This window comes from Anarhichas minor, unplaced genomic scaffold, assembly GCF_050575085.1.
Source record: "Anarhichas minor isolate MPS153535 unplaced genomic scaffold, ASM5057508v1 ptg000014l, whole genome shotgun sequence".
In the NCBI taxonomy this organism is placed as follows: domain Eukaryota; kingdom Metazoa; phylum Chordata; class Actinopteri; order Perciformes; family Anarhichadidae; genus Anarhichas; species Anarhichas minor.
This window is the reverse complement of record NW_027466460.1, coordinates 13,138,707-13,153,877: the sequence shown is the minus strand read 5'-3', so window position 1 is coordinate 13,153,877 and position 15,171 is coordinate 13,138,707. Positions and strand designations below refer to the sequence as shown.

The window sequence follows — 15,171 nt, the reverse complement described above, 5'->3', positions numbered from 1 at the left end:
GGGGGAGACACAGATTAGTAATAGTTTGGATGATACTGTGTGGAGTAGTATGTGAACAGTGGTGGGCTGGTTTATTCCAAAATAACAGTAAATCTCCCTCCAGCTCCTCTGCCTGTAACTTGGGCGTGTACCGCCGTTAGGGGGAAGGAAAAAAAAGCTCACGGACTTGAAACTCAGTGAGGCAGTCTGGATTTGCAGTCAGGGGAGACTAATCATCATCATCATCATCAGTCAGCAGAGAGCATCTCTCTCTCTCTCTCTTTCTCTCTCTGTCCCTCCCTCAGACACCCCCACATTCCCCCTCTCTCTCGCCCTCTCTCTCTCTCTGCCCGTCTCTCTGAAGACAAACATCTCGTCGCCTCTCTCTCTTCTTGACTCACGGCAAACATGTCCGCAAACGGCGCCGACGGGGACCTTCTGCAGATCCCTCTGGGGCTCATCAACAGCGACGGCAAGTATCTGACGGCCGAGACCTTCGGCTTTAAAATCAACGCCTCGGCCAGCAGCCTGAAGAAGAAGCAGACCTGGACCCTGGAGCAGACCGGGGAGGACGGCAGCGCCGTGTTCCTCCGCTCCCACCTGGGCCGCTACCTCGCCACGGACAAAGACGGCAACGTGACCGCGGACAGCGAGACGCGCGACGGCAAAGACTGCCGCTTCGTGGTCACCGCGCACGAGGACGGGCGGTGGTCCATGCAGTCCGAGCCCTACGGCCGGTACCTCTGCGGCAGCGAGGACCGGATCACCTGCTTCGCGCAGGCTGCCACGCCGGCGGAGAGGTGGAGCGTGCACCTGGCCGTGCACCCGCAGGTCAACCTGTACAGCCTGGCGCGCAAACGCTTCGCCCACCTGAGCGCGCGCGGGGAGCGGCACGAGGTGTCGATAGACCGGGATGTCCCCTGGGGTGTGGACTCGCTCGTGACGCTGGTCTACCGTGACCAGCGCTACCACCTCGAGACCTCCGACAACCGCTTCCTCCGCAATGACGGCAGCCTGTCCACGAACACGGACAAGGACACCGGCTACGTGCTGGAGTTCCGCTCCGGGAAAGTGGCATTCCGCGACTGCAACGGCCGCTACCTGGCGCCCTCGGGCCCAACCGGCACAATGAAGTCTGGGAAAAGCACTCGGTTGGGGAAGGATGAACTGTTTGGCCTGGAGCGCAGCCACGCGCAGGTCGTGCTGACTGCAGGCAACGAGAGAAACGTCTCCACGAGGCAAGGTGAGGCTCTGCGGTCATTCAGAGCCAGAGAGAGAGAGAGAGAGAGAGAGAGAAATCCCATTTCACCACACAGATAGACTCGCCGCATAACCGGGCACACAACTGATGCAGCTGTTGCATGATTTTGATGCGTGTCTGTGAAAGAGTGAGAGAGATAATTAGAGACTCCTGCTACTTAATTTCTCTCCCACCATGTGTTTTTCATTATCATGCTCTCACTTTCTCCCCCTCCCCTCCCCTCCCCATCCCTCCTTTTTGGCCAGCCTCTGCCTATAGCTTAACATTTTTCTGCAGTAATTCTACCCCTGCATTGTGGCCGCTGGTTCAGGGTCAGCTTCAGTCTGCAGTTATCCCTCATTCTTCATCTCAGAATAGACCGAGAAAATAAGGACGGACTGCGTGGAGGAGACAAAAGGGATAAAATGGAGGAGAGGCAGAGGGAGGTGTGCCTCAGATGGTCCTGATGTGGATCTTTGTGCAACCTCTTTGTCTTGTCGCCACTCAGTCTCACTCTGGGCTGCCATGCACATGGGACTGATCATTGACAGAGGTTTATATCCATGCAGTCGGTGTGTGTGTGTGTGTGTGTGTGTGTGAGTGCATTCCAGGAGAGATGGCTTGAAGAAGAAAGATGATCATGTTTGAATGAGGTCAGTGTAGGGCAGTGACTTGTGACATGTGGACATTAAAAAATAATTTTAAAGGACCACCTGTGCTTCTGCATTTGTAGCCTAATAGCTCTGGTAGGCTCAGTGTGGCACAGACACTTTGTTATAGCCGGCGACTCAACGATAAGAATCAAGAAAGGGCCCGTTATTAACCAGTGTCTTGCACCGAGACAGCTTTTCGCTTCAGTGGGTCAAATGACAACCTGTTGTGCAAAAGGTGCCGCTCGTAGTGACGAACCCCACAGAGAACCCACAAAGCGTTTTAGCGTCCTGCAGCTCGTTGTTTTGGTTCAATCCCACCGCTTTCAGAAGCGTCGTCTTCAGATGCGGCGGTTTTCAACGTGAGAGCTCTGATAATCCGACTGTACGCTACCTGTCCGCCACCAAACGGCACACGGACACAGTTCGAGACTAGCTGGTGAACACAGTGCAGCATTTAGCAGCTAAAGAGACAAATACTTGGTGTAGACTAAAATAGAGCTTTAAGTGAGTGAATATTGGACTTGGATTCATCAGTTGATCAGAAACACGACTGCAAAGGACCGCTAATGTTTCTGCGTGTCTGTTTGATGTGTATACATGCAGCTAACATGTCCACGATGTCAACTTTGTAAGGTGGTGTTATGCAAGTGTTGTGTTTGCATAACTAGTGTTCTTACATAACTGAGACCTAGTCTAAGTTATGCATGAGCACTCGTGTTTAATGCATAGGCCTACTACGTATTTAAAGTGCACAGCCATGAAAGGCGTGCCAGGTTGTTTTTTTTTTTACCTTCTGCATTTTTGCAGTTTTGAATTAATGTCTCAAGTCTACAGTTTATATATTCACCATTGGAGAAGCAGTCCGCAGTATCCTCATTAGATCAGAATGCAGTCACAAGACATTTTTGGCAGATTTTACTGATAACTGCAACTCTTTTTTGGGGGTTTTATTTGGAAAAACGTGCTTTATGTTTATCTTGGGGCCACACCTTTCTCCTTCTTCTTCTGCAGTTGAATTTGCGGCAGACTAAACACACCACAGTTCATTTGTAGACCTCCATTGTGTGATTTATATCCTCATGAGTACAGAACGATTGAAAAAAATTGATTCCAGATCTAAAATGTTTCAAAGTTTCCCACAGTGAGAATTGACTTTTGGGCAGAGAGTTCAGGGTGTCCTGTCTCTTTAAGAACCTATCTGGGGAACTTCACAAATTAGAGGGAAGGAGAGTTTCAGACTAACCTCCAGAGATGAATGCAATCTGACAAAGGACTGCCCCACTTTCCTAGGCATGGACCTGTCAGCCAATCAGGACGAGGAAGGGGACCAGGAGGTCTTCCAGTTGGAGATGAGCCGTGAGGACAGGAAGTGTGCCTTCAGAACCGCTTCTGGGAAATACTGGACTCTGACAGCAAGTGGAGGACTGCAGTGCACTGCCTCCACCAAGTAACCACACACACACACACACAGTGCATCATGATGACTATCACACACAGTGAACGCGCACAGTCTGAATCATTGAGTTTGTTAACGTGTGTGTCACAGGTCGGCTAACAGCTACTTTGAACTGGAGTGGCGTGACGGTCGTGTGTGTGTGCGCGCAGCCAACAACAAATATGTGATCGCTAAGAGGAACGGACATCTAGCTGCTACTGTCGACGGCGCAGGTCAGTGGCGTTTCTGAAATGATTTCATGTAGCCTAGATGTACTTTTTGAGGAAAAGATTCTGTTTTTAAGTCCAGGGTCAGTACTTCTCCTCATCTAGGATATCTTAGTACTTCATACTCTTTCCATCGCTAAAAAGGAGAAATAACACACCCTGTTTCCCAAAAGCCGATGGGCATGATTATCTTTCCTTCAAGGTGCTTTTTGTGAAACAAAAGCCTATTTCTGTTGGATGCAACCCTGATCAGCTTGTCTCTTCAGGGGAGGCGGAACAGTTCCTGATGAAGCTGATCAACCGTCCAATCATCGTGCTTCGTGGGGAGCACGGTTTCATCGGGGCTCGTAAAGCAGGAATGGCATCTCTGGACTCCAACCGAGCATCGTACGATGTTTTCCAGCTGGAGTTCCACAACGGTGCTTACTCCCTTAAAGGTGGGCAGTTTACAGAATTTATATAACATTACTGCTGGCCGTTTTCCACAACATGGCAACGCTGGTTAAATTAAAGCCCAAAGAATATAGAAAACGGGAATATGGCATGTTCTACCATCCTGATGGCAGAGGTTTTTGATTATAGAACAGTGGGACAGTTTGCCAGTGTCTTTTTTGATACTAGCACTTGACGGTGTCAAAGTCAAAAATGTTCAAAATGACAACTTTTTTTGGCCACATGGGGTCAGCAGAAACGAGCTGTAAGCGCAGCATTCACATATTATTGCCACATAAAATTGAAACGACATCCCAGTCCACACGCTGTTGCCTTTTTAAACAATGTTTGTCAATACCAGCAACGCTTTACCACACGTAGCAATTTGCTCAATTGCTAATATAAAATATTGATTAGTGCAGCTTTAAATTAAAACACTTTGTGGAAAATGTATGTAATATACAGTATGTTGTTTTTTGAGAAAAACTGGAGCAAACTAACTTCTGCTTTCAGCGTGTTCATCAGCATGCATTGCTGTCTGTCAATGCGTCTTTCTTACCACTTAACTTCATCAAAAGATTTACATGTGAACACGTAGTCATCTTTATATACATTATGTGCTGTTTGTCCAGACTCCCAGGGGAAGTATTGGTGTGTTGGAGACGACACGGCGGTGGGGTGCAGCAGCGCCACACCTGTCCAGTTCCTGTTTGAGTTCTGTGACCTCAACAAGATGGCCATCCGCGCTCTGGGGGGGAAGTACCTCAAAGGGGACCATGCTGGAGGGCTGAAGGCCAGCGTCGACTCACTGGACAGCGCCACCCGCTGGGAATACTGAGACCGAGCACAGCCAGACTTCTCCACTATCTGACGCGACGCTTCAAACTATTCATAAATACTGTAGGTAGCTAGGTTTTTCTGCATATGAATGTGTGTAATTGTGAATTTGTCTGGATGGATGTGTGGTGGAAATTGAAGCTGATAAACTGGAAGTCATGGCACCAAAGCACTGCAGGTGTTTTTTCTTTTCTCAATCCTTAACTCTTCTCACCGGGCTTTTTACTGGAGTTTTGGATGTACGATGTCGTTTAATGAACGAATAACAGTGTGATTATTTCTTTCACTTCCAGTCACATTAACACAAGCCGTACCTGACAGACGTCCGGACGATTGCTGTTATTAGTTGTGTGCCTATCCGTGGTAACTACTGGTGTAAGCAAACATATAGAATGCTATAACTCATAATATCTAGCCTTCTCCTGTTAAAATGTCCTGCTGGCTCTTATTGCGCTGCTTTCATCTCCTGCTCTTTTTTTTTTTTTTTTTCAAACTATATAAAGCACAAACACGCATCAGATAAATGGATGTTAGACTTACATGTTTCTGCTGTAAATAAAGGCTGTCTTTGTCCCTGAATGCTTAAAAAAAAAAAACATAGTAACCATGGAAACGTTGAGTGCAAAAGTGTGTTGAGGGTGTAAAGAAATAAAATGGGATGTGGCTGGCAGATCTAACATGTTCTTTGCCTGTATGCTACTAACTGCACCTCCTCAGATTTCCTTTGTATAGACGGATGCATCTACAGGAAGTAGTCAAAGGTTTTCCTTAAAGACTGTAATCCACTCCTGATTAGAAGGTTTTTGATTATACTGAAGGAGGTAACAAAGCTTCTTAGAGAGAATGATCGTCCTTGCAGCGGGTAAGGACTAGTTACTACACTCTGAAATGCACATAAATATGCAGTCATAGATACAATAATTCCTACTGTGACTCAAAGTCTGCACAATAATGTCCCAATTGCAAGAAGTGAAAAGCACATGTTTGTGTTAGATTGGGTGCTGCTGTTGGTGTGTAAACACAATGAAATGTGTCTGTGCCTTCCATAGAGCACTTCAGTCTTTTTCATGTTCTTACATTTGAAATGAACACAATAAAGATTTTCCTCTTAACAGCAGACTGTCTTGATTTGATTTTTTTATTTGTCCATTTTCTGAAACATGGATATTCCACAGACCTTCCTGTCAACAGTTTTTATTGGACCTACTTTCTATCAAAGAAATAGTCTCAAAGGAAACTGTTGGCAGTAATGTGACGTGGTTGTAGCGATGCTAGTGGCGTGAGTGCCGCAGGAATGAGTTCTAAAACCCAGAAGTGAGTCAGTATCTTTGCTCTTCTGGTTCCATTGTCTCAAAGTCAAAACCTGATCACGCTGACTGGTCCGCCTTTACAGCCTCGTTGTGTTTATACTTGCGTTCATGTAACTGGTGTAATTTTGTTTTTTAGCCTCACGTTAGCTTTTTACTTCTGCCGATTGCAGTCGCTTCAAAAATCATGAAATAAAAGTGGTGTTATTTTTGTGAAGATTATCCTGCTGAACAAACTTGTAAGTATCATAAATGTTTCTTGGTCACTTATTTTCTGGAATAATTCAATGGAAAAATGGCTTTTTGTCGAGGGAACCAGTGTGATGCTGAATTCCGGAGTTGGCCTTATAGTGAATACGATCGGATGGACTCCCATTGACTTTCATTTTGTTTGGTCAGTCATGTTCCACTTCAAGATGAACTGTAAGGACTTTGGTGATCCTCTATTTTTTTGACCTAGCGCCACCAGCTAACAAACTAATCTAATTTGTCCTACACTTCGGTTTAAGACCAAATACCTGCAAACTAATGACACTTTGTGTTTAGCGCTATTTGCCTAATGTTCGCATGCTAACACACTAAACTTACTGTAGATGGTGAACACATTACATGCTAAACATTAGCATGTTAGCATGCAGACGTCAGCCTCACAGAGCTGCTAGCGTGGCTTTAAACTCTTGTTTGTAATTTGGGTGAACAGATGGGTAAAATCCCAGAAAATAGAGGCTGCAGAATGTATGTTATGATAAAAAAGTATTTTTGGTCATTAAATCAAATCAAACAATGAATTGATCCTGCTGTATCTACAGTTTAATATACTGTATTTCATTCCTCTAGAGCTCTGTTACTCCATCATCACTGGTGCAGTGGGTGTCACGTTTCTTCTCTTTAAACCTGAATAGAAAATTGACCATCTAGACTTTAAATTAGTGACTAGTCTCAGTTTATCCAATCCACAACAGCCATCTTGTGCTGATAAGAAAATCCATTGTCATGATTTCTGCAAATGCTGTTGTGTGTATGTGTGTGTGTGTGTGTGTGGGAGAAGGATGAAAGCGCCCGCATCTCGTCCCCTTGAGATCTCCCTGATGCCAAAACTGTAAAAGAGAAAGGAAGGCGAGGGAGGAGGGTGAAGGGAGGTAACCTACTCTACTTTCTCCGTCCCGCTGCAGAGGTACCTCGGCTCTCCTCTTCAAACAGCCATTGTAACTAACGAGTGCCAAACGTAACGTGTGTGCTCTGATACAGACGGACACAGGAACCGACCCAACAGGCATCCTCCGCTCTTCACTGCAGTGGCCCTGCATGTTGCCATGGCAACAGGTAATGGCAGGGACTTGGCTTGAGGAGGATGAATATCTGGAGATGCAACACACAGAGATATATCAATAATCTTAATACACCTTGTCATAATCAGACGATGAGTGAGTGAAAAATGACTTATAAATAAAGGTTTTACGTTAAGCATATACATGTGATAGTCCCGAAATGAATTGGAGCTTTTACATTTGCTCACACTAATACAAGAATCCTCCTAACTCTCACGTCCTTTCAGTCAGCCTGTGTCTGTTCGATGTGTGTACATAACATCTGTAAGAGAAAACACATGGCAGGTGTCTTGAAGAGGAAAAAGCTAATACGGCACTCGAGTGGAGGAAGGGCGACAGGCGGAGGAGGAAGACAGGAAATGAACGAGGTGGAAGATGAAAAGAGAAGATGTGCTTATTTCCCTGCATTTATGCATGCGAGAGGAAAGTCCTGAGTCAGCCAGGGTTATAAGACTCTTAGAGGGGAACATCGCCTAAATTAAGAATTCCAATATGTTATTATCATGGCCCTTCACACTATCATGGCCATTTCATACCCAAACGGGCTTCATTCTATTGTAGTGTTGTGAAACACAGAGTGTATCCTTGAACTCAGAACATTCCACTGGGTGCCCCTCAGTGTGATCTTTGGGGCTGCTAACATAACGTCCTCTATTCCATTGTTGTCAATGTAGACGCATGCTCAAAAGGCAGAGCGACACCGCAGCACAGCACATCCTCTTGGGACCATGAATGTTTGTGCCCAATTGTTTGTGTAAATCCCTGTGGTAGATTTAGCAATATTGTACTGGATAAGTCAAAACTTTTAGCTTCTGGTGGCACAAGATGAAAAGTTAGAGGATCATTACAGTCAGAGGGCTTCATCCTCTGGGCACCAAGAATGTCCGTTCAAACTATCACGACAATCCATCGAATAGTTTTAGAAGTTTTTGGAACGTAACTGAAATGGTGGGGGCGGCTGACCAGCCAACATTGTCTGCCCTCGAGCATTAAAGATCCCGTCTTTATGTGGACTTCATCAATGGCTGGAGTTTGCTCAGAATGTAAGTGGTTGAAAGCTCTGGAGGAAAGCTAGTAAGTGGACCTGGAGTTAAGTAAAAAGAAAACAACAATTTCAAATGCCAAGTGTGAACTTTTGTGACCAAAACAGTTACTAATAATATATACTACTTTTACGTGGCACAAATTTATAACATACAGCAAATAAATTGGCCATAACGTTAAATGTGTGGTTTCTTTGTTTTTGAGTCTCCAGTTATAGCAACAGCAATATTCCAGTGTATAACGTCTGAACAGGCTTAACCTGAATGTTGGGTAATGTGCTAATGGTGTCTGCTGCTGCCATCTAGTGCGGATATGTGCATGATATGTATTGGCTCAGCAGTTTTCAGCAGGAGGCCTATCTTTTGTATGGGCACCCTGTTTTATTATGATCAAGGTAATGACAATAAGGAGCATTATTATTAGTTGCAGAGTGAGTAGGAGTAGTGGAAGTTATAATGGAAATTGAGTAGAAACACAACGCACCACGAGGCAGCGTAATACCAGTGAGATAATAGACACTGTAAACCATATCCGTTTCAGTACTGCATGGTATGCAAGATTACCATGTGCCCTTCACGCTGTATTTTGACAAATGCTGTCCCTTACTGACGAAAAAATGCATAAACTCCTAAACCTCATGTTCAAACTGTCATACTATCTGTTAGGCCAGCTGTGGTGGAATGATATTTTATCTAAGTAAAAGTATCTAGCTCAGTGTAAAAGTATTCACTTCCAAGTTAAAGGCCTGCATCTGAAAAATTAATTTAAATGTTATTCAGAAACAAAAACAAAATGTAGCCTACTTAAGGTATCAAAAGTAAAAGTAACCTCCTCAGAATGAGCCTGCCAGTGATATATTATTATTACATACCGGGCTATAATGTTGGGATCACACTGGTGTCAGGCGTCACTACATGTAAGCAGCATTTTTTAAGTTGTAGTTGGTTGATGTCCAGCTATACTATAAGTTTATTATACTTTAAATACTATTAACTATACTTTAAATACTATTAACTATACTTTAAATACTGTTAACTATACTTTAAATACCGCTGTTGGGTAGATTCACTTTTTATTAACTCTGCATAGAGGTAACTTGTTGGTCTACTTATAATTCTCAAATAAAAACACATGACTTCCTGGTGATTTATGGGCCTATTGGAGTAACAGTATAAAATTATCAGCAGAAAATGGAAATAGTCGTACATCTCAAAATTGTACTCAAGTACAGTAGCCAACTTTATGTACATATTTGCAGACACCACTGGTACCTAGAAGGTTAGATACTCATGGATCCAAAATAAACTTTCACTTTTGACTCAAGTACATTCTACTTGTATGTATTTTGTTAAATGTGGAAGTAAGTTATTGCGACATTGAGAATTGTACTCTGTGCTACTGCGACTTTAACTCGAGTAAAGTATTTAAATGCATTTCCTCACTAAACCCACGACATCTGTGTGTTCTGAACAACTGTTTCATTAAATCCCACTCCGGCGACATTTTGCATCGCTGCCGTGTATTTTTCGGAAACGCTGATCGACCAGAACCCGGCATTCAGCCAATCACAACGCAGAACGTGACTGTCTCGTTCAGTGATTGGCTGTTTTCGCGCTGCTCTTCCCACGATGCTTTGCGGCCCGGCTTGGAATTCAAATTGAGCGGACCAATCAGGGAGCGCCGTAGCGACCGAGGCAGCATTTAAAATTTTGTACCAGCGACTGTTGTCAAAAGGCAGGACGGTGTAACGCTGCAGGCACCGAAGAGCGAGTCCGGCGACTAGTTGCATGTCTATCTCACGGCTTTTTTAAACTTAATAATCGCGCGAACATTTTGTTTTTATAGTTTAATCGAAAGGTTTGAATGACGTTCGCGTTCAAAGGTGGTTAACGATAGTTTTGATTTGAATTCACCATTGTATGCAGGCTAGCTTCCAGGGCTAAACTAACGCCGGGTTAACAATAGTTTGACCCTTGCAGGAAATTATCGTTACTTCGACTGCTTGAGAGTTTTTTTTTTTTAAAGTCTATTTTTAAAGACGCCGAAGAGCACTTTTGTTCCAAAATGAGTGCAGCTATCGCGAAGCCGGCGAATCCGTCGACACATGTCGACCCGAAATCGGCTCCTCTGAAGGAAATCCCAGAAGTCCTGGTTGACCCACGCACCATGAGGCGATACGCGAGGGGACGGTTCCTCGGAAAAGGTGGCTTCGCCAAGTGCTACGAGATCACGGACGCGGAGACGAAGCAGGTTTTCGCCGGGAAAATCGTGCCCAAGTCCCTGATCCTGAAGCAGCACCAGAGGGAGAAGATGACCTCCGAGATCGCCATCCACAAGAGCCTCAACCACGCCAACGTCGTGGGTTTCCATGGCTTTTTCGAAGACGACGACTTTGTCTTCGTTGTGCTGGAAATCTGCAGGAGAAGGGTGAGTGTACACGGGGCATGCATGCTCTCTCTCCCCCGTTATGTAACCAATCGGGGCGCGACGGTTATCACGACGGCCTCTCCCAGCGGAGAGCGCTTACGTTGCAAGAAAAGCCAACGGGATTTTGAACGTGGTCGCTTAAAGTGACATCAAACTTGAAACAACGCGTGTTGCCGACTCAATTTCCTATTTGATGGTCACCTCCCAAATATTTGCATTGTATTCATTGTGCATATTCAAACTATTTCACAATACTGCCCCTCAAAGCTGCGTTATTGCCCCACAGCGGCCCAAGTCTCGCAGCAAGAATATGAGAGTTACAGGCTTTGTTTTGACTGCTTCAATTTAGTTTTTTTTATTTTATTTATTATTTATGAATCTTAATATTCTTTCTTTTCAGTCCCTGTTGGAGTTGCACAAGCGTCGTAAGGCTGTGACCGAGCCCGAGGCCCGCTACTACATGACTCAGCTGCTCCACGGCGTCCAGTACCTGCACAGCAACAAAGTCATCCACAGGGACCTGAAGCTGGGCAACATCTTCCTCAATGATGAAATGGAGGTCAAGATAGGTACGTTGTGCTGTAGGATTGCAAATGATGATTATAATTGTTTTTTCCCCTCTTGTCATACTTGAGACGGGAGGTAATGCGTAACATTTATCTAGATTCAAACAAACCTGTTGGTCCACTTTTATAGCACGGATCACGGCCCTCACATCAGGAAGTTGTCGTACTTCCGTCCTGGTTGAGTGGTCTCATGAGAATAAAACACACAAATAAGCTTTCGACAGGGACATTTAAACATTAAAGGTTTTTTTTTTTTCTTGGATGTGTCCACACAGAAACCTGAATAATACATTCATTTCAGTCTGCTGCTTTACCAAAGCTTGACTGTCTTTGTCTCTGTTTAGGGGACTTTGGTTTGGCCACCAAGATCGAGTTTGACGGCGAGAGGAAGAAGACCCTGTGTGGAACGCCGAACTACATCGCACCCGAGGTGCTTTGTAAGAAAGGCCACAGCTATGAAGTGGACGTCTGGTCGCTGGGGTGCATATTGTGAGTCTGAACACACACGCGCACACACACCTGTGAGTTTTAAAGCTGCTTTTTTTTGCTATGTATGCAAAAACAACCGCCTCTCTTCCACTTGATTCAGTCTGCTCTGCATGCCTCCTCTCAGGTACACTTTGTTGGTGGGTAAACCCCCGTTTGAGACCTCCTGTCTGAAGGAGACCTACAATCGCATCAAGAAGAACAACTACACCATCCCCTGGGTAAGCTGGACTAATGTGTCGCACAATATGCCTTCAATATATATATCTTTTTTTTTTATACATCTAATTTCATAACCTGAATATCCCCCCCTCTGCAGCACATCAACCCTCTGGCGACCTCTCTCATCAAGCGGATGCTGCACGCGGATCCCGCCCAAAGGCCGACCATCGATGAGTTGCAAGCGGACGAGTACTTCACAACCGGCTACATCCCCACACGCCTGCCCACCACATGCCTCACCGTGCCCCCGCGCTTCTCCATCGCCCCCTCCACGGCCGCAGAGCTCAACCAGAGACGCCCCCTGACGGCCATTAACAACAAAGGTAAACGCTTGCTGGAAGGACACGGCCGACCGCGACTCTCCAGAGAAGCTTTGTAGTCGAGAAATAATTCTGAAATGTTTTTTTTTTCTCTTTTCCTACAGCCGGGACAGAGAAGGTGGACGTGAAGGACGAGCCGCTGCAAAGGTGAGAGATGTTTGAGATGGAAGTGCTCACAATTTAACTTTAAAAAAAACGCATGTGACGATGCAGAATGACTTTTTGTGTCTTTATGTTCCGAGTCATGTTTTTATGTAATATAACCGTTGTGTCTTGTGTGTCGTAGGGAGCCTGAGCCAGCAGAGTGCCACCTGAAAGACCTGCTGCAGCAGCTCAACAGCATCAACGCCGCCAAGCCGTCCGAGAAGGCGGTCATCTGCCAAGGTGAGAGCGGACTCTGTGGTTTAGTCAACAAATCCTTTTGTTTTGTTTAATTGTTGCACGTTTTAGAGGTTTGTCGACTTGAATACCAAGACGTTGTTCTGTTTTTGTGTCTGCAGAAGAGGCGGAGGATCCTGCGTGTATTCCCATCTTCTGGATCAGCAAATGGGTCGACTACTCTGACAAATATGGATTAGGTAAGATAACCAGGCATTAGACTGAGTCCAGAGAGAGTTCATGGCTTTCAAGCTACATGCAAAGAATGTGTTTCAATTAAAACTCGGTTATCGTCAGCCAATAGACCTTTTCTCACATGTTTACCTGGACTGTCACAGGTGTAACATAACAGTAAAGGAATATTTCTTGTTGCCTTGAAAAGCTTTCCCACATGCCTCCATGGTGAACAAAGAATCAAATAACAGAGAAAATCCGTGATGAATTGAAGTAAATAAGAGCCGTGTTTAACAGCAGCTAAACCATATTTTAAAAATGAGTAAGTTATCCGGTTGTAAACCAAGTCCTTCAAGACTTTCCTCCTCTTTTTATCCATCCGACTTCTGTTTCACTGGCACTTTAAAGTTATTGGTTACACCTGTGCTTGTCCTGCGATTAACAAGAAATGGCTGTAGTGAAATGGCAAAGTTACGTTTTTAAAAACCATCTTTTAATATAAGAGTTCCACATGAAAGGTTTCAACATGTGCGTTTCAGGCTACCAGCTGTGTGACAACAGCGTGGGCGTGCTCTTCAACGATTACACGCGGCTCATCATGTACACCGACGGAGACAGTCTGCAGTACATCGACAAGGCGGCAGCTGAATCGTACCTCAGTGCGCGCTCCTTCCCCCCCGCGCTCAACAAGAAGGTCAGTCGTCGACTACATCCACCTCTCGAGCCCTTCGATTACATTCTGTCATATCCTATCATGGATTCTTATGTGCCCCCCTTCCTTCTCTAGATAACGCTGCTGAAATACTTCCGCAACTACATGAGCGAGCACCTGCTGAAGGCCGGCGCCAACATGGCTCGGCGGGACGGCGACGAGCTGGCGCGGCTGCCTTACCTCTCCCTGTGGTTCCGCACCAAGAGCGCCATCGTCCTGCACCTCTCCAACGGCACCGTCCAGATCAACTTCTTCCAGGTAAGACGGCGTCTCTATTCAATCGCTGTCTTGACAACGGCCGTCGAATCCGACCTTTTTCAGAGCCGACGTGTTTTTTTTCTCCCCCATTAAACCCCTTTTCTCTCTGCCAGGATCACACCAAGCTGATCCTGTGCCCGCTGATGGGCGCGGTGACCTACATCGACGAGAAGCGAGAGTTCCGCACCTACAAGCTCTCTCTGCTGGAGGAGTTCGGCTGCTGCAAGGAGCTGGCCAGCCGCATGCGCTACGGCAAGCTCATGGTTGAGAAACTGCTGGACAGCAAGCCTTCCTCCACCGCACATTAGACCAGATCACTCCACGGTCCTTGATCTGTCTCTCTCTGTCTCCCCCCCCCTCCAATCATCGGCCACTGCTCCTGTCTGCCAGCCGTTCGGACGACTCTTAAATTCTCCCGTATTTTATTGAAGGGTCACAGTGTACTGATTTTTTGCAGCCACGCCATGAAAATGAATTCCCTTGTTGTACATTATTGTTCTCTAAGCCACTGACTTTTGTCCTTTTTCTTCCTGCTGTTTATAAACTTCTTGACTTTCTTGGTGAAATTTAATCTTGAGAAACGCGTTCTCGCTGACATAATTGAACACGGCTGCAGACGAGTTGACTCTGCACGTTCAAATGAGACGAGGATTGAAAGACGCATGTCGGGTGTTCAAATTCCCCGATTGCTCGTTTGATTTGTTCACACATCAGTCGTGCTTTTAAACCCTAAAAGCCGAGTGGACGAATGAGAACGGCTCTCTGGTCTGGTTCTTTTTTTATCTGTTGTATGTAGAGATGGACCATGTGAATACGTCTTCATCATGCACATAACTTTTACACTCTTTTATATAAGTCTATTTTAGATGTCTTGTCTTTCTCTACAAGATGTGCAAACTTGTACATACTGGTGAATATGCATACATGTTGTAAAGATGGTTTGAATAAAGATTCTCTTGAACTTGACAAAGTTTGGTAACATTTGATGCTCATAAAGTTGTTCTTGCTGACTTTTGTCTGTGCATAAACAAGACCGACATTTTAAAGGTAATTCTTAATCAAGGAAACCGTGCTTGACCAAAGAAGTAGCAAGTATTGGAAAAATGAATTTCAGAACGTCCACTAACTGGAAAATCCTCCATTCCC

The 15,171-nt window shown here is 45.2% G+C and overlaps 2 protein-coding genes across 2 annotated transcripts; both read left to right on the top strand.

Annotated features, from left to right (window-relative positions):
- The first annotated feature begins 387 nt into the window (after positions 1-387).
- Positions 388-4,869, top strand: LOC142950041 (fascin-like). The gene is made up of 5 exons (XM_076091947.1): positions 388-1,222; positions 3,163-3,319; positions 3,419-3,540; positions 3,801-3,971; positions 4,599-4,869. The coding sequence occupies exons 1-5, from the start codon at positions 388-390 to the stop codon at positions 4,802-4,804; spliced, it is 1,491 nt and encodes a 496-aa protein (XP_075948062.1). The 3' UTR covers positions 4,805-4,869.
- Positions 4,870-10,050: 5,181 nt separating this feature from the next.
- On the top strand, positions 10,051-14,995 carry plk1 (polo-like kinase 1 (Drosophila)). The gene is made up of 11 exons (XM_076091946.1): positions 10,051-10,909; positions 11,310-11,478; positions 11,820-11,964; positions 12,089-12,182; positions 12,281-12,506; positions 12,608-12,650; positions 12,790-12,887; positions 13,004-13,081; positions 13,595-13,749; positions 13,843-14,025; positions 14,139-14,995. The coding sequence occupies exons 1-11, from the start codon at positions 10,547-10,549 to the stop codon at positions 14,331-14,333; spliced, it is 1,749 nt and encodes a 582-aa protein (XP_075948061.1). The 5' UTR covers positions 10,051-10,546; the 3' UTR covers positions 14,334-14,995.
- Positions 14,996-15,171: the final 176 nt, after the last annotated feature.